Below are 20,354 nucleotides of genomic sequence, written 5' to 3'. Positions count from 1 at the left end.
TTTATTTTGTATTATTTATTATGTACTTACCGGTATGTAGCCTAGAGCACATGGTATTATCGTATGTTAAATTATGCTGTAAATCACAAGCGGTTGCCTGACAGCCAACTAACCAATCACACTCCTCCGCTCGTCCTTTCCGCCTATGGGACATTGACTATATTTTGACACCAGGCCGACCGCGACCCAGAGTGTGTGCGTTGCGTTCAGCGGCGAGCTAGCGGAGCGGACAGCAGCCAGCCAGGGTCAGGGAAGAGAGAGGGACAACCCGAGAGAGCAGCACCATGACAGCACTCAACAACACGTACGACGTGATAGTGGTCGGGGGAGGAATATCAGGTAGGTACATTTGCACAACACCTTTATATCTTCTTTTTGTATTTTATTTTAACATCCAAGTCCCGAAGGGCTATTCTCCGACCGAGATAGCGAATAATAAATAAATAAAAACTTAAATTAGCCGGGCTGCATGGTTGTCCAAACAATTAAATGCTATCACGGGGCTGAGGGGAATTAGTGTGTGCATGAGGATACTGGCTTGGCTGGGCACAAACCCAGCCAGTGCTGCTGCTAGAGTGAGCACTATCAGTCTGGTGGTCTTTATAATGTAGGTGACAATGACAACTGTTGCCCTGCATGCATCCACGACATTTGCAAATGATACGCTCTGTGTATCATTTGCGCGCTACAATGTTACCAAAACAGACAGCTAGGCTTCTGTTTGAAATGGAAGAGGTTTGTTTATGCTATGTCCAAGTGGAGACTAAATAAGACTTTTAGCCTACTTAACGAATAAGGAAGGAGGCTTTTGCCTGCCTTCCCCATCCCCAGAATCCCCACACTGTAATGTTCAGTAGTTTATCTGTGTTTGCATTGATTGCACGTCCCTTCCGTGAATACTGTATATCACGAGTAGCCTGTAACTATACTCACGAGTGTCATCAGTGCAACATCTGACTTGTCAGGTGATATAAATACAGTTATTTGTCGCACTCGCACCTGTAGGTGACTGATGTTGACCTCATTACTGAGGTCAACATGTAACAGTGTCAGTGTAACATTTGACTTGTCAGGTACACATTTATTTGTCGTCGCACCTGGCTGTAGTAGGTTAGTCAAGGTGAGATATTTTCCCTCTGTCCCTCTCAATATATAGATGTATCAGAATCAACTTTATTGTCACGTCACAGTTTTACAAGTAAAAAAAAAGTATGTAGTATGTGTATAAATTGTGTACATAATAATTTATACACAATAGTGTATTGTCACAATAGTGGGTTCATTAGTCTTTCATTTATTACTTATTGTTTACCTATCATGCATGGTCATATTTCCTTAAATCACAAATTGACTGCACAGAAAAACAGATGGACACACATTAGGTAAACATCAATGACCATTTGAATGCTACCTCCTGGTTGCTATAGGGAACGGAAAGGGTGAAAGCATGTTGGTTAAATCGCTTCCTGGTCAGAGGCAAGTATAGCATTCCAAGAAAACTGATGATGAGAGGAAAACTTGTCTGACCTCTGTATCCAATTGAAGACGGTTTATATTGTTGCTGTATTTTGCAAGACGATTGGATATCTCTGTCTACCAATCATCTGGGTGCAAGAATTCTGAACTTTAAATGGCTATCTGAGTGGATAAGATTTGGAATTTGGGTGTTAAAACTATAGTATTTGATTAATCAAACTCATATTTCCTACATAATGTTACATACTGTTTTCTGAGATAATAACTTTTTGGGCCCTGGCTGGGGACGTCAAAATGCAAGGTTCTTGCTAGCCTAGAACGGTTCTGCAATCCAAGTTCTTAACTCTGTAACTGTTTCAATCTAGTTTTAACAACAAACGAAGTCTCTAGTTGAGTGAAGTGTTTTGTGACTAACTTGTGTCTCGAGTACTGACTTATAGACTAGGCTATTTGTAAAGAATATAGTGTACATTTTTTTAAAGAACACATATTGATGATAATATGTAAATCCCTTGCCAAGTGATGGGGTAAAGAGTAAATGGACTAAATACATACTTCAGATAGGAAACACTAAAAGTAATTACCATTTATTGCAACAAATGGAAAACTTGGCGTTAAATGCTCCGTGCTCTGGGAGATATTATCTGAATTTTGTCGAAGCAGCATGCTAAGCATTAGCAAAAACCCTCATGGGGCCGTAAACTTGAAACATACAACTTTTTAACAGTAAAACCATAGAACATATTGAAATGGAAGTGTGACGTAATGACCAGCTGAGATGTGAATGAGGACTAGGAAGCTTTATACAATCAGCTGACTGACAGCTGAATACAGCTTGAGTCATTCAGACTAACGTGCCCCTTATATGAAATATTGCAGGATTCATTAATACTAAGTACATAAAATACTAAGGAGTCAGTCAAGGGCACTGAACTAATGTTGGCAAACACCTTTCCTGTGGCAGTGGTACCTAGTTAGACCAAAGACGACTGCAAAGATTACAGTGAAGTTGCAGTCTGGTGAGAAAGAAAAGTCACTGTATGCCTTTTCTTTAGCCTGACCCTTTAATATTCCAGTGTCCACATAGACAATTTGGCTACAAGTAGGATGCTTTTTATATATGAAGGGACAGGCATTCAGGTGAAAGGTGCAGAATCTAGATGTCTTTCAGGGTTAGGGTTAGGTTTAGGGTTTACTGCTGTTATGTCACCTTATGATGCCTGACAGCGGTTGAACTCCTGGAACACTGCCCCAAGACAAGACCTGCTGGCTGTCTGCCTGTCACACAGTCAGTAAATATTAGGTCAGTGCCAGCTTGAATTTCAGTCTCACCCCCTGCCTTGTCCCCACCCCTGCCACACCGTCCTGTGTCCTGCCACTGTCACTTTCTCCTTGTGTCACATTAGGACGTTGTAATTACACCATTTGACCAAACGGGTGCCCTTTACTGGGTGACAATGAGGTCCACATATTACATTTACTGTCCAATCAAATGACAGATGAAAAACAAGGATGAGGATGGTCTATCTCTCCCTTTATTTCTCTGTTACTCTGTAACTTTCTCTGTTACTCGGTATCTCTCTCTCTCTTATATATCTCTCTCTTCTGCAGAGAGATGTTGCTCTATTCTTATTTGCTAATGCAATTGTCAACTCAGCCAGTCACCAGCCAGTAGGGCTGCCATAGCCTTAAGGGCGAGCCACCACTTTCCCAGAACACTAAACACATCTGACAGCCTGTTACCAAACACCAGCAGGGAAGAAGGAGGGATGCTGAAGGAAGGAGGAGGGGGTAGAGAAAAAAAGGGAGAAGAGTGCAAAACAGGATATAACTAGAAAGGTCGCAATTTTGAAAAATTGCAGAGTGTGGTTGCCGCGGCGGCTTGCGTATATACCCCTCCCGCTGATCTCGCCGGCCTGCTACGGTTTCGAGTCACGCCTCAGGTCGCGTGTAAGTAATTGGGAGGGGATTTGACCCCCGAAATTCATGTTTTCGCGACAGACGGTTACATTTATGGCGTTTGCGGCGCCCCCTGTGGACGAAAATGGAATTGCTTTCGGAACTCGGTCGAACGAACCACCCCGGACATGCGATTCAAATTTCGGATGGATTGGACATGCCGTGCGTGATTTATGGCGTTTTTCGTGATATAGGCCCCTCCTACTGACTTCGGTCGACGGTTACGGCCGAACGACACGCACTACCGAAATTCCGAAGTCGGTTTTTTAATCGGGTGGGTCCAGAGATCACGTGTGCCGATTTCTGTGACATTTGGACAAAATCTGTAGTGGGAAAAGCGAAAAGTGTGTTTTGGACAAAATTCAAAATGGCGGAAAATCCATCATGGCGGAAAAGGGCGTGGCCTATATGGGGAGATGCGTCATGACCCAAGGAATCCAGGGTAAAAATAATTTTGATTTTACGACCTACGGTTCAAGAGTTATGAGCCAAAAGGTAAAGTGGGATGTTATAGCGCCACCATGAGGCCGACCTAAAAAAAAATATTTTTAATTAATTTTAGTGATAATTAGGAAATATCCCTGAAAGTTTTGTAACTATAGTGCTTACAGTCTCAGAGGGAAAAATACTTGAATGTGTTTTTTTGCATTTCCCCATTCATGTCAATGGGGAAATTTAATTCACTAATAAATTCATATCAAATAAAATATACAACATTTCTCTTAGCAAAGTACAAGCGGTCGATTCCCGATTTTTCCGGTCAATTTGACATATGGCTCAAGTGCGTACAGTCAAAACTGCTTGTTGTTGTAGGGCGCCAAACTTTGTCTTACTCCATTTGTCTTACTCCAGGTGTGGAATAATAAAGTGTTACAATTACAAGAGTCTGGTTGCCCCTTAGGGCAACCACACTAATGAGAAGTGGAACGGCAGTGCAGGAGTACACAGCCATGGAAACTCTTCAGAGAAGGGAAGAGATTATAAGGCTAAGAATAATAACAAACAGTAGGGGACTGGTAGGGAGGTTAGACTCCAATTAATTTGTATGAAGGTCTACACACACACACACACACACACACACACACACACACACACACACACACACACACAAACACACACAAACACACACACATTCTGTTTGTCATACATTTCCCCCTTTCCTTGGTGCAGAGATAAACTGCAAAACACATGAGTTGAATTTAAAAAGGAAGGCTTAGTTGGTTGTTTGATCCCTCTGGCCTGATGAAGATCTGAGAGGGATCGGACCGTGGTTATGTTTAAATAAAATGTGTACGGAGCATTCCACAAGAGTTGAAGTGGAAGGAGTTGGCCTCCACATTTTAAACTGAAGTGAACACTCATGCAGAAACACACTTTTACTGGTGGAAAAGTAATTCTATATGGCAAAATCCTGAGTGTTAGTTAACTAAGTTAAATGAACACCTAGAATTCTACAGTGTACAGATGTATATGCGATTGTGCAACACAGTTCACATCAATCCACCGTAACAGCAGGAGATGATTGAGGCTACTTGCTACTACTTGGCTGCACTCACTGGGTAACTGGTCTATAAACGCAGCTGGATTCCTCTTCTCCAAAGACCTTCACCCAGTTGAAATCTGTATTAAAGTTAAATGACTATGTAATTACAACATGCTCAATAGAGAATGCAGGTCGGCACGGCTGAATGCATTTTCCAACACGTTGACTTTGCCAATTCACCATTTTTGTGTTTCCGCTAGCAGAGGGAAAGTGAGACCAGATTTTTGGACCAGCACAGTGTGTAAAGCATGTTTGCAGAGGGGAGGAAACAGTAATTAGATTACAGTACATGCACCGGGTAATATAACGTCTGGAAATGGTTCATAGCCATTTACTTTGTTGTCCCATGGCAAAACTAGCTGATCTACAAGCTGAGCTTGTAGATCTATTTCCCCCGAAATCCTTGAAAATGTTCGCCTATTTTTCTGACATGCCCAAAACAGAGAGGCCAGGTTGAAAGTGGTTAACCCTGTGTTACTGCTGTGTGTTGTGTGTAGTAGATTGGTTCAGTCTAGGCCTGTGTTACTGCTGTGTGTTGTGTGTAGTAGATTGGTTCAGTCTAGGCCAGTGGTTCCCAAACTGTGGTGCGTGCACCCCTTGTGGCGCACGAGCGCCTTCTAGGGGGTGCGTGGCATGAAAAGGCTAATGGTGGTGCTATGATTTTATTTTAAATATATTAACATATTATGCCAATATATGGCAAGTATATGCAGAAGATATCCAGCATATATATATATATGCCTATTCAGGTTCATATATGTGGATATATAGGACGCACGCACGCACAGTCGTAAACACACACACACCTTTGTTTTACTTTCTTGTGGCTACATTAAAAAATATGTTTTACCTGCATAGCATGCATCCAACCTAACCCTGTAGCTTTAACCTCACAATCCCTATCTGTTACCATAAAACTGACCCGACAATGTCCTCAGTCATGAGGTCAATTTGTCTCGTTTAATATTTAAACGGGGACCGCTGCTCCATACAAACTAAAACGTGCGCGTGCAGAAGCCGCAGACACAAGCACATATTGTGTGAAATTGCTGTTCATAGATGTTCAAAAGTATTCTAACGTCAGCTATACGATAGATCTGGTTAAATGTTTTCAGTCATTGAGGTGGACAATTAATTAATGCTCCCAACATATTTTGACCTGGAAAACGCAGGTGAAGCCATTGAGTTTTGTGTACACACTCTCACCTCTCTGCCGCAAGGGGAGGTGAACTCCGCCTCGTTGGGGATGTTCTGGCAGACAGCCTAATTACCACCACCAGTCCAGGCAGCGATCCTGAAATGGAGCTTTCTCTGTCCAGCTGTTTAAACAAGAAAAACTACCAGCTTAATGCTATCATATACTCATTAGATGTGTTTGTTTGAGTTTTCTGCATGCGTGCATTATACGCGTGTCTACTCTCCATGTCTAGATGTCGATGACTGGGTTCGTGTCTTTGTGCGTGTCAACTGGAGCTGTGAGAAATGTCAGATTATATTCAGCTGTCATAATACTTACTCATACTCCTAATATTGGTTTGCTTGAAAGGCACAGGTAGCTGGTAGATGTGTGCACAACTGGCATCATAAAGGCTCCATTGCTGTCCGTGTGGGATGTGTTTTGATTTGAAACAGGTGTTAGGTGATAACCGTTGGCTCTGTTGATCTCTGCACCGTGCCAACTAGCCTGTCCATCAAAGTGCACTTTGTACAGTACAGATTTGATCATGGAGGAACAGCATGATGCCAAGCCAATGAAACAGCATATTCATTTTTTTATAAACCCATTTCCTCAAGACTCTGGAAGTTTACACCTTGAGAAAGCTGTCACTCTCCCTCTCGTCGTCTCTCTCGTTGTCTCTCCCTGTCTTTTTCTCGCACTGTATTTCAAGCCAAGTAGCCGACATGTCATTGTTATTCTCAGCATCGCTGTTCTGTTTGTTGCCTCTAAGCAGCCAATCGGTGTCTCCATCCTGACAACAGAGAGGCTGGGTAAATGTGATTGCAGTGGCCCTTGTAAACGTCTCACCCTCTGGATCAATAGACATCCTCTCAGAGCCGTGATTTCACTTGTTTGATGTTTCTGTCTTGTGTCCTGCAAGAGGAAGAACTCTTCTCATACACCAAGAATACCCTAATGCTTGTCCCTTCCCTCTCTTCTATTCACTGTCTTGTGTTTTTTCCTAAATATCTGCACTCACTGCACATGTGTCTTTGTGAGGTTAAGGTTTGGGTAAGGCTTAGGCATATTCTTTTGTCAACATGCACCATGCGACATTAGGATGCTACAGTACATGTACATGGTACCAGTCCAGAGCAACCTATAAGCTAAAGGTCAATGATCCATTTTTTAATTTGTATCATCTGATTTGAGGCCCCATGTTTTGGACGAGAGGGACTGAACTGATCACCTTCTGGTGGTGAGTTGGGTCAGATGGCCGGGGGGAAAAGCAAATATGTGATGAATGATTTGTGGGTGTTGTTTGAACGATTAGCCAAGAGTGACAGCACTCCCCACTATACTGATCGACACAACTAAAGATGCAAGTCACATCTCACCTGGCTGCTGAGTTGGAGTACCTGTTGCTATGAACTATAATCAACACTATAGGCTATAGGTAAAGAGACCAGTGAGAGACAGATTGGAATAGAAAAATGGATGATGTAAGAGATTGAAGAACAGGGAATGATGGTTGACAGTAGAGAGACAGGTAGTAGATGGCTTGAATCACAACACTTAGTCAGTGTTACAAAATAATCTCTTATGTCTACACTTAATAATAAGAGCTATTGGCAGAGAGCACTCCCATATCATTGTATTATTGCCAAAACCAACTTACAGTTGATTTGGAATTTGCCTAGGTGTGTTCAGAGATTGCAAAAAGAACCAGGAGAATACAGAAGTACACTTGATGTTTTAGAACATTGAACATTTAAAAACAATTTCTCCTCACTGCATTTCATCTTTTCTTGATAGACTATTTTCGGATGTAAACTGCTTTATTTATTCGTTAGACAATTGCCATAACCTTTTTGAGAATATTGAAAATAGATGGGAAAAACAACAATAATTCATGTTTGTGGCGTGAGATGAACTGGTTATGCCAAGTTACTTTAGGCACTGCAGGCTCTAGTAGAGATTATCTGCCTTTTCACACTGAAAGAATGGAAAACTGAACACAAAAAGCACATACTGTACTCTCCTCAGTCCTGATTCACACAAACATACATGTACATCAGTTGTTCCCAGACTCCCTGCCAAGTGGCTGCATCTTAGCAATTACTGTTGTCAGGGAAACAACATCACTGTTGTGATTGTCCTCCCTGTCTTGTATTTTCTAGTAATGAACACAACACACAAAAGGGCACAGGATGTTAGGATTGTGTGTGTGTGTGTGTGTGTGTGTGTGTGTGTGTGTGTGCGTGCATGTGCGCACGTGCAAAATGTGAATACAGATGCAGACACTACCCGTGATCTGTATCCTGAAGTGCACTTGTTGTAGAGTTTCTTTCAAGCTTGCGCATCCACTATTGCTTATGTTCAAGAAATTCCTTGTAAAATGTGAATGCAAGTAAAGAATAAGATGTTAAGTGTGTGTGTGTGTGTGTGTGTGTGTGTGTGTGTGTGTGTGTGTGTGTGTGTGTGTGTGTGTGTGTGTGTGTGCAAAATGTGAATACACATGCAGACAACAGGGCTATCAGTATTATTTTCCTTAATTCCAAATAGCACAGAGAGACGACACAATTAGGTCAACCGTAGCCCCCAAGGAGGAGAGAAGCAGCAATGGGGAGCGTGGGGGGGTGTGCATTTGAGGGGTATCAGGAGAGACGTAAAGGAGAGAGAGAGGAGAACAGATGGGATGGTGAGAACAGGTGATTTCAAGGAATTTGGATGGATGGTTGTTGTTAATGGGCTATGTCATGGAAAAGGAGGGAGGAGGGAGGAAGAGAGGAGGATGAGACATCCACATTTTGTACAGAATAGCTCTTTTGGCCATGCACAGTTGCAACAGGAGAATGGCTGACCTTTTCCTCATACTGTAGTAATGCCTTCAGGGGGCGTTGAAGTGGCCTCAGAGTATATTACTTTGGGCAGGAGGCCAAACAGAGAGGCCACGGACGGGCCCACAGCCTCCCACGGCCTGCATGGTCTCCTTTCTTTGCTGTGAATGGTAAAGAAGTAGTTACTGGCAATGTTTCTGTCACTGAGTGTATGATCTGTTTTTCAGCGGAATGTTTTTCTTACAGCGATTATTCTAACTCTATCATTAAATATGACAGAACTGTAGTTACACACCACAGTAGTCGGATGTAGTCCAATAGTTTCACCTTGTCTCTCTGAACTTTAGCACCGCAATATACTTTGTTTATGAGCCTATCTAAAAAAAAATGGATAATAATAATTAACACTTGCGTGCCACAGCCAAACTGTCTCTGTGATTTATCTTTCTTTGAGTCAGCTGAATTAGCAACTCCCTCTGGCAGTTCACCTCAGCTCAACTTTGTAGCTGGAATGGTATCTGCCTACAGATATTTCCCAGTGTTTACACTGACCTCATATTTCCCCATATGTGATAGCCTAAGTTCTAAACTCTCCCAATCCACTAGCGCTGCGGCTGACCCATGCGCAACACACACGCATAAACATTAAATTAAAAAGCGTTGCTGTTTGTTGAAGAGACACATTTTCGCTGAATTAATAGAGCTTTCAGAATGATAAAGTAGCCTATCTATAGCCTATGTATATGAAAGTGAAAGGCCCACAACAAGCCACTGGCTTTTTGTGTGGTAATAAAAGTAGGCTATAATATATGGGCGTAAGTACATTCCGGTTCTCGAGACAAATCCACTCCACCACTCTGTCCTCGCATCGAATCCTCTCCTCCTCGCTGGGGGCGGAGCTAAGGAGCGAGTGGAGGACGCGAGGGGAGTGAGCGAGTGTGAAAGTTGCGGTATTGTAATTTGGCTTAAGGAACTAACACTTGGGGCAAGAGGGTAAGCACCTTATATTTTGCATTTGTACTAGAGCAGGAGTAACCAACCTGGGGTTCGCGATCTACCGGTAGCTCGCGGGAAGCTTTCACGTCGATCGCGAAGTGACGGGCAGCCAGCCATCACTGCCAATACACAGCAGAATGTCGTACGCAAAAAAGAGCAGATCTACAAGCTAACAACGTGTAGAGGCTCGATGCATTTTAGCTTGAAGATCTGTTCCCCTTGCTTCCACCGCACCGCCCTCGGCCCTCCCCCTTTTAGCACTATGTGCTCATGTGCTGTGTCCTGTGTGTCTGTTGTTCCCTCGCAGTCGCAGGCAGCACACAGCGTCAGAGTGAACGCAGTATGATAGCGTCCCCGACACGTTGAATACTAAACTTATTTGTAAAGTTCGAACGCCAACTTTTAACCAAACGTGGGAGAAACACTGTGCACGGCTGCACTTGACTACTTCAGACAGAACATCTGACACATAGCTACAGTAGACTATTAATTTACTAAGCTGGTAACTTACTCTGCTGCCTACCGTTGCTCGTTAAGCAGGTCACACAATGGATATGGACCACTGATATTTATCCAGCCAGGTCGGTGATTACTTATCATTCATGCTGTGCAACCGTGTGCAACACATGCTTTTGTAAGCGACGCTAAGGATTGTTTTGATCGATAATAATCCGTGCGTGCGCGAGTGCGCACTCTTTATTTGTGCGTGCAGCCGTGCAGTGTTTCTCCCACGTTTGGTTAAAAGTTGGCGTTCGAACTTTACAAATAAGTTTAGTATTCAACGTGTCTGGGACGCTATCATGAAGAACTCGTATGACTGACTCGCATCTTAATGACACCCTCAGACTGGCAATCACTAAATATGAACCAGATTTAAAAACGCTTGCAGATAAAGTGCAGTCACTGAGTCACAGCAGTCTCATTAAAGGTGGGCTGACCCTGAGAGTATGTCACCATATCTGTGCAAATATATATGGTCATGTTATGCCTATGTCATTTGAACATCTGCCAATGTGAATATTCATTGAAATGAGAAACAAAATATTGTGCTGTAAAAGCAATTCATGTCCTTTGCATTTTGTTTTATTTAAAAAAACTCAACAAAGAAGTTTATTTGTATTTTTGTCCTATTATTTTTTATTTCTAATACATTTGTCTTAATATTATTTGACATTGATAATATAACTTACTATAAGTATTTATTCTAATTTAAGCTTTAGTCTTTGTGTGGATGTGTGTATGTACATGCATTGAGCCTGTCAGAAATAGCAAAAAAACAAGTGTTTTTTCTAACATGTTTTAGTGGTAGATCTTGGCTTACAATTGGGAATAAAATGGGCTCTTGGGCTTGAAAAGGTTGGTTACCACTGTACTAGAGTTACTAGTCTAATTCTGAAATGGTGTCTCTGCAGTGTACACAGGGGGAAGGTGACTGAAACTATCTTGTGATATGGAGATGGAGGGCAGACAACAAAGGAAGGCTTCTGCATCCTTTGAACTGGCAATTGCTTCCAATTACACCCTTTTTGAATTATGTTAGATTATTATGTTTGATTACCTCTATCAGCCTCTCTGATCAAAGCCACATCTCAGTGTGCACTGCAGTCACTATTTGTTTGTTTGCTCCAATCCCAGGTGAGTGCTGCCGGGCATAAACAGTGAGATGGAGACAGTTGAAAGCGTGCTTTTGTTGTCGGACGACGCAGAGTCTGACCTTTTGAGTAGAGCACAACTAATGGTATCAATTTAGCGAGGGGGAAGATGTGCCGGCGCCCTCATGACCAGGACCTAATGCTTTCCACAGACCCTGGGTGGGGTGGGGGTGTTTGTACACGAGGGGGGAAGGCTGAAGTTGGGTAATACATGCCGATGTGAGGTTAAACTAATATCAGACTTCATCTGCAAGGAGAGAAAATGGGTGGTGGTTGGGGGGGACTGGCGTATAGAATGCCAAAAGCACGAGAACATTTGTACAGATGTGAGCTCCTGTTGAGAGAGTATAGCTCCAAGTGTGGAGGAGAATACTGGGCCTTTATTTTCTTTTGGCTTCTCCCTGTTTCTCTCTCTCTCTCTCTCTCTCTCTCTCTCTCTCCCTCACGATTTTACTTTCATATGGCGTCTTTACGGCAAGTGACCCCTTTGTTCTGTTTGTGTTTCAAATTGTTCCGTGGTTGGTCTTTGCGACGAATGCTGTCTGAAGCTCATTTATTATAAACAACATGTATGTAAACAGCCTTCCCTCTCTTTCTCATTTTGGCTCACAGTGAAAGAGGCTCTCGAATGACTGCTGGACTGACAAAAAACAGAACCACTTCTTTTTTTTTGGCAAACAATATCATGCTTTACCAAAAATAGGTTGCCAAATGCATTAAATACCTTGTTGGCAAATCTGTTACGCATTATTCTAGGCCACAAGCACATGAGCACCAGTGTATTCAGAAGTCTTAGTTCCAAAGAGCAAATTAAAGACTGGATCCAAGAACAGTCCACACCCAATTCTTTAATTTACTACTTTAGTTTTAGACAGTCAATGTAGACATCTGGAATTACTTAGAGATTCAGTTTTGGTATCTTTTTTTTTCTTTTTTTAACTTGTTTATTGCCATTATAAAATCATTTACAGGCAATTTCATTCCATATTACAGAACATGTTCCTTTTCTCTCACTTCATTTTTTTAAGTGTACAAGTAAAATAAATGACAAGAAAAAGAAAGAAAACTAAAAAATATATAGTATAGTATTGTTTAGTAGTAGTATAGTATTTTTTGCCTTGGGGATAATTTACACCTTTACTTTTCACTGTGATATGGGAGGTTTTTAATATAGGGTATCGATATTTTTAGTTTTTAATTCAGTGTATCTGGGCAGCGTCATTTGTAGATTCTGCTTCCAGATATTCTGCCACTATAACTCCCAATCTCCTTTTGAAGTAAGGAAGCTTCATTTGAAGCTGGGCTGTCATGTATTCCATCTTAGATATTTGTTTAACTTTTTGTCGCCACTGATCCATAGATCCATAGTAGATTAGATAAAATTAGATTTTATCTAATTCTGTTTTTCTCTTTTTCCAATACGTCTGAATTTTTGGGCAGTCCCAAAATATATGGGTATATGGTCACCAGTCATGTCGCAGTTTCTCCAACATTTATCCATGGAGTTGGGTTTGTATGCACTGGCTGTCAAAGGAGTCCTAAAGAACCTCCTTTTCGCTTTCCAGTCAAATTCCATATTTGGCTCTGTAGTCCTCCATGACAGCCAGAACATATATCTTCCCATATATCATCTTCTATTATAATGTTCTGCTCCATTTCCCATTGTCCCTTAATATGAAGAGTATTATCAGCCATATCTAACCTTAATATTTTTTTTATATATAAGTGATACTTTGTTTTTTTGTTGGTGTTGGGCGTTCAGAGATTTCAATGAAATGTTGCTCCATATTTTTCGGTAATCTTTTAATTGCGTCCCAGTCTTTATTTCTTATAATATAGTTTTTTAAATTTGTAAATATCTATTGTGGAGTCTGTCAGGTCTCACCTCAGGGGGAGGGGCGAGTTACCATGACAACCAGGCACGCCCACGGCCGTGTCATAGAATCAGTGTACTATCCCAGAGCAATTCTAAATCAGCTGCGCCTCATTCCGGCCGCGCCCTTTATAAACAACCTGCGCACCTAGCAGTATCAGATCCCTGCTACACACAGACGCTCGCGCAGCATATGCCGTCCACTCGGCGTTGGATGGTAAGTCCACACTCCTCTCACTTATGGACTCTCACGTATGGACTATGTTTATTGTTTGATCGTTTGTATCACCACTCAATTGCTCTCTTATTCTCACATCACCAGGCTTGTAGGAGTGGGGCTGGAAGCACACGCAGGAGCGTGTGCCCCCCATAGACAAGTATACACGGAGAGCCGCATGCATACTGGAGACCCACCTGGCTCGTATCGGGGACGAGTGCGGAAGACGGGACCCCCGTATGGAAACGGCAGCTCAACAGCTCCATAAGGTCGCAGTAAGACAAACCGTTCACTATCTATCACCCGTGTTATTAAGAAGAGGCACTCATAGTGGCAAATGAGCAGCTAAGGATAATAACGAAGATTGTGAATGAAGGAAGTCACCCTGTCGATGCTAAATGAAGACTGTGAATGAAGAGTGTCACCGTGGTGTTGTACACTGAAGATTGTTGAATGAAGATAACCCCGTAGAGACTAATGGAAGCTAGCAGGCTCTAGATAAAGTGTCACGTCCACCCTGTGAAAGAAGACAGGCCCGTGTTATGTTTATTTCACCCTTTGAAGAGACTTTAAGTTGGCTTGCGCCGCCAGGCCCGGTGAAAGAAGACCGTTAGAAACTAGAGCGCTTACTTTGTGTTAACCCCCTGACTGCCGTTGTCGTACCGACACGGCCACCCAGTAGATAGAGAGAAATAAGAATATAAATGCTTGTGTACCTTCCTGTTGGCCGAGCCTAAGGGGCCCTCCGTACCATACTCGCCCGGTACCATACCAAGTACTTTTACTCTAATTACTCACCACCCCGTATCCGAGTACTTCTACTCTAAAGTACTCTTCTGTGCCTTGTGGGTAGAGAAAGATACGCACCCCCCTTACCTACCTCCGGGGAAGCCTCCTGGCCTCCTCTGGGACCTGGAAAAGAAGAAGAGAAAGAGTTATACAAAGGTCCAGTTGGTAGACTGCCTAGACCGGGTGTCTCAGGCCCCAACTTTGTACTTACCTTGTGCTCTGACCGTATGCTAACATCCCCTCTCATCCTCTGCAGTGACGACTCCCGCCTCGGAACCGGGACCTCATGAAAAGAATATTACTGTCTGAGTTCTGTTTGTGAAAACTGACGTTGTTTGAACCTGTTGGAGAAATAAAGCAAGGGGCGCCATCGTGTGTCTAACCCCTGAAACTGCACTCTGAGTTGTATTTCCCACCCGACCTCCCACACTATATAAATCTGTTGGTGGCAGAGCATACAGTACCTCTCTTGGAGTTGTTAGAAAGATTTGGTTGATTGTAATCAAACCTCTTTTGTATGCTCCGTCCCATATAGAAGTTATAAATTCTATGTTGCCTACTATTGTCATGGCTCTTGATATGGGCCGTGGCTATCTTTAGCTGTTTTTGTACTGAAACCCACATTTTTAATGCATGTTTAACCCAGTAACAGAACCACTTTTACGATGCTAATCTCTCTCTCTGTGTGTGTGTGTGTGTGTGTGTGTGTGTGTGTGTGTGTGTGTGTGTGTGTGTGTGTGTGTGCGCGCGCGCGCGCACGCACAGAGTGGTGTGGGTTGGTGTAATGTCTTATTGAATTAAAGTTAAGACAGATTGCCTGAAGTCAGTGTGTGGAAAATGTGTCAGGCCGTCAGTCAGTCAGTCAGTCAGACAGTCAGTCGGTCAGTGAAGATGTGAAAGCCCTGCTCTAGGCATTGCTCTCTCTCTCTCTCCTCCTCACATGATAAGCATGTCAGCTGCTCTGCCTGTGTGCCTCTCGTGCCTACTGCAGCCCTGCAGTAGCCCTGCACCCATTCTGACCTGAGATCAGATTCTGAAAATGTCTGTTTGAAAATGACAGTTTTCTGAAAAAGCTATGTTTCTATGTCAGTCGTTCTTTGATTTTTCAAAAATAGCAGACCTACAAGCTCGTAGCGCGCCACTCGGTGGCGCGCTATGAGCTTGTAGATCTGCTATTTTTCAATAGCTAAAGCATAACATAGTGCTAACACCAAAAGGGGTTCCCGCCCCAAAATGGGTTAAGACTAAGATTCACTAGATACTAGGGTGTAACGATATAGTAACTAATAGATATAGTAAAAATCAGCAACGTTGACTATGTATATCGTATCGTTTTGCAATGCAAATAATCGGTGTCAAATCGTTTTGCTATTGAAATAATCGATTGTATCAATGCTATACACTTTTGTGCGTGGTATGTATCGTTTCACCCCTACCAGATACCCATCTAACCTGTCAAAATCCTTCCCAAATGTCAACAAAGTCCACGGTCACAACACTAGAGGGAGTTCCCTCTATCTTCCCCAATCTTGTTAGCCATTGGTTTAGTATTACTTTGGCCATGTTACTCTCCTATTATTCCATCACAAACCCAGCACCACCAGGTTAACACAAAGGGCTTTTAGCCTAAAAAATAAGCACACAATGAAACAAAACGTCGCCATCTTTTGTCTTTTAATTCCCTCATTCCTTAGCTCAGCCCGGGAGTCCTGAAGAAAAATCAAGGCCAGGTCACGGAGATAAAGATGAAGGGAAATAAAGAAAAAAAGAGAGAACATAAAATACAGTATGTGACAAATATAATGTTGTAACCGGCACGCATCTGCTTCCCTGTCTGCAGGTTTGAGTGCAGCGAAGCTGTTGAAGGCCCAGGGGTTGAATCCTGTAGTTCTGGAGGCTAGGGATCGGGTTGGTGGACGGACCTTCACTGTACAGGTAACAGCCAGCACCTGCTATTATATTCACGAAGCAATTGCTGTCTTCCTTATGTCCAGAAATCCACATTAGGGGTTTTCAACTGATTGTGAACGAGGCGAGGGACCACCACCCTGACTTAGAATCAACCCGGGGACCACTGTTGTGTTGGCTGGGTGGGGATATGGGCTAATTAAGCAATATTACACGAGAGGGTGTGGGTTAACGTGATTATTGCCACGACAGGGATGAGGTCAGGAACGAGACGAAGTCGAGTTCCGCAAGCATCACTGAAGTGGCAATAATCACGTTAAACCACACCCTCAAGTGTAATATTTTTAATGACAGATGATGTCACTACGACCCCAAATCTCCCAAGAAACTAGCTAGCCTTGCCACCGAGTTTGCTAGCGCTCTGGGAAAACAGAGCATCTTTGTTTTGATTAGGTGGTGAATGGTGCTGGTTTAACCCACGGCTAGAAGCCGTTTCAACCAATCAGATTGCTTCCTCGAAACGACCTGTTGTAGAATGGGATATAGTGCATTTGTAACACTTGGCATGCATCCCATGTGTATACATACATCCCACTGTTTCTCAACCAATGGTCCATTGACTACTAATAATTTCCTAATAATAATGATAATTCGATGCACTTCCCCCTCTTGAGATTCAAACTAAACTTTTTCTGTGGAATTTCTTGACCTCCAACTTGTCAGTAAACGACTACATGGATGGTCATCATAGGTCATTCAGTTCCCTGGTTTAAAAATCAACAAATCCTGCATTACTAAATGAATGGTCAGGGACCACATGCAATACTTCCACGGACCACCAGTGGTCCGTGGACCACCTGTTGAAAACCCCTGTTCTACACTATTATTTTCTTTATAGCTTTCTACAATACACATTTTGATGTTTTGTTTTCTCTCCTGGCTACGTTTTTAATGCAGAATGAACAGACAAAGTGGGTCGATCTGGGCGGGGCCTATATCGGGCCCACACAGAACCGCATCCTGCGATTGGCCAAAGAGTATGGCGTCCAGACCTACAAGGTCAATGAGCAGGAGCGCCTTGTGCACTACGTTAATGTGAGTACGTCGTTTTGGACGATATGCAACACCTTGACCATCTCCTTTTGTCGGTTGCACATGACCATGAACTGACCGCGTGCAGCCCCACCTTGTGATTTTGAAAGTGATTTAGCCTTTCCCAGAGCCAGTACCACTGAATAATGACTCATTATGTCAGACCTTGACAAATCCCTGAGCCTTGGGAGTTGCGTTCTGGACCTCTGGTCACTATTGACTATCTTCTGCAGATAATTAACACACGGCTTTCTGAACTGACTGCTTGTCATCATGATGACCACGTTAGGGTCTGTTGTGCTCACCTGCGTGCTAGGAAGCCTCTCAAGCCAGGAGACAGACAGAGAGAGAGATTTACGTAGGGACTTTTATGCCTTTATTGATAGTACAGTAGTTTGACAGGAAACAGGAAGAGAGAGATGGGGAATGACGCGCAGCAATAAAGGCCATCGGGATTGGGACTCGAACCTGCGACGCGCTATCAGACTGAGGCTACATTGAGCCTATATAGGTGCGCAGACCACTACGCTAGCTGTCTGGGCTGAACAACACTATTTTAATTATTTCTCTGCCGGCTAGCTGTTAGCATTTACGGAGTTACCAGTGCCACCGTACGCATTATTTTATTTAACCTTTATTTAACCAGTAAAGTCACATTGAGACTGCGTCTCTTTTACAAGTGGGAACTGGCCAAGAGGCAGAAATAAAAATTACACTACAATACAACATCATCAAAGTTACATTTTGAACCAGCAAATACAACATCCGTAATACACCTTAAAATACCTATACATAAATACAACAAGTCACCTGACCTACTTTTTTCTTTTTAGTAGCAGGGCAAAATACACAATACAGTATACACAAATATACACAAACTCAACGAAATTAGCCGATATAATAGATATATAGGCATGAAAATAAGCTAGAACATATCCCGACATGTGCAAGTGTTGGATTGTACATCAAAGATGATTCTCTTGAAAGTTCTCAAAGGAACTTTCAAAGCCAGTTTTATTCTGGACTGTAGGTCATTCCATGACCAAGGGCCAAAGAAGGCCAGACATTTTTTGCCCCCCTCAGATTTAAATGCTGGCACTACACACCGCAGCCAAGCATTTGACCTGAGATTTAGGCCGTTTTGGACCAGGTCGAATTTAGATATAATATAAGAAGGCAAGTCACCCAGAATGGCTTTATAAATAAAAATGTGCCAATGTTGAAGCCTGCGAGCTGCCAATGAAAACCAACCGACTGCAGCATATAGCGTGCAGTGATTAACTGTAAGAGAAGGAGTTTGCCCGCGTCCACCCCACACACACACTCAACACACTTTAGGGTGCGTTCAGAAATGTGCACCGGGAATGTGGTCAGTTTGTTGAGTGTGGTGGGCGGTGACACAGAGTCACAGAGTGCGTTCAGTGTGCCTTATTTACGAACGACCACAGCTGTGACGCATTCACACGAATCACACCGGACGACCCCAGCTTCAGGGTAGGGTCGCTCAGTGCGGGCACTCGGCACACCCGGTGCGCAGCGCACTGGATTTTCGAACGACAACGCACCGAGTGCACTGAATAAACGAACGACAAGAGAGCACACCAGTGCGTTCAGGTCGCATTTCCGAACGCACCCTATGTATCATTGGCACAAGCACATACTGTCTACCTCTCACCAGAAACGTTTACATGTCGGGAGCGACGCGCTACAAAGGCACAAATTACATCCGAATTTTGTATGGCAGAAGATCCACCATGGACAGCTCTGCTGGATTCCGATCAGATTTTACGTCCCATAGCTGGTGGTGACGGGGACGTTGCCATAGCAACCGGACCAATGTTAAAAGATGCTGTGGGGGCTCAACCATTATATAGCCCGGACCACTCCAAAGGGTCTGGTTGGGACAAAATGTTTTTTTTTAAGGTAGACCGCACCAATGCAACTCAATGAGTTGAATTGGTGTGGTTTACCTTAAAAACTGTTTTGTCCCAAAAGTATGCTTCTTCACCAGTCGTATAGCCCTCCCCACCCTTCCCCCTTTTCCACAGCATTAGCACCGGCGGCCACAGGGCGCTAGCAACTGGAGATGTCAATCTATGCCTGGGGGACATAGCTTGTCTAATGTCGTTTCTCCCTCCTGAGTGGTTGAGAGGAGAGGGGAAAGGGAAGAGAGTTGCAGGAGGGCAACAAGAAGATCTTTCTTTATGGCTCCTTTTTCTTCCTCCATATCTTATTAGGGTGGGCGAACCGCTGTCCTTTACACAGGCACCTGATTCAATTTCCCTACTGTTGCTGCCGTGTGCCCTAGCCAACCGACTCCATTCTCACTGTAAATCACTGGACTGTTTAGTGGCGCCAGCTGCTTCCTGTGTCTGTACTGTATGTGTGCACGTTCATGTTCGTGTGTGTGTACGTGTACATGAGTGAGGGGGAAAAAGTACTTATTTTATTATGCTTCATGTTCATGCTTCCTAACTGTATTTCACAGACCTTGCACACGTGTGTTGTGTAGCCATAGACTATGAACTATAACACACATCAGATGTGGATTTTGTGCTTCTGTGCGGTATTAATATTGCACATGTAGTCATATTCCTATGACCCATACATGTACAACACCCAGTATAGCACGCCCTCTCATATGATATTGTTTCAATATTCTGTATTTTTCTGTGCTTTGCCTTTAACAAATCTTGGGATCATGGACATGAAGCCAGTCAGGCTAGCCTCAACTTTATATGGAGAGCTTTAAGCGCTGCAGTCAGCGCTCTGTGGTCAGTGCTCTGTGCTCTTAACAGCAGTGTGCTACTGACTTGACCTACTTCCACCAGAAAGTAGTATAGGGAAGTT

At 43.2% G+C, this 20,354-nt stretch overlaps 1 protein-coding gene across 2 annotated transcripts in view; it reads left to right on the top strand.

Annotated features, from left to right (window-relative positions):
• Positions 1-207: 207 nt before the first annotated feature.
• Positions 208-20,354, top strand: part of mao (monoamine oxidase) — a 49,240-nt gene continuing 29,093 nt past the window's right edge. The window contains exons 1-3 of one of the 2 annotated variants that reach the window (XM_080786612.1): positions 208-339; positions 16,345-16,439; positions 17,370-17,507. In XM_080786612.1, the coding sequence (XP_080642738.1) occupies positions 285-339; positions 16,345-16,439; positions 17,370-17,507 (288 nt within the window). In that variant the 5' untranslated portion in view covers positions 208-284. Of the gene's footprint in view, positions 340-10,320; positions 10,902-16,344; positions 16,440-17,369; positions 17,508-20,354 lie in introns of those variants that run through there. The other variant, XM_080786611.1, reaches the window with a different exon arrangement.

This window comes from Protomyctophum bolini, assembly GCF_963924005.1.
Source record: "Protomyctophum bolini genome assembly, chromosome: 16".
Lineage (NCBI taxonomy): Eukaryota > Metazoa > Chordata > Actinopteri > Myctophiformes > Myctophidae > Protomyctophum > Protomyctophum bolini.
The sequence above is the reverse complement of the archived record's forward strand: the minus strand, read 5'-3'. Positions and strand labels throughout refer to the sequence as shown.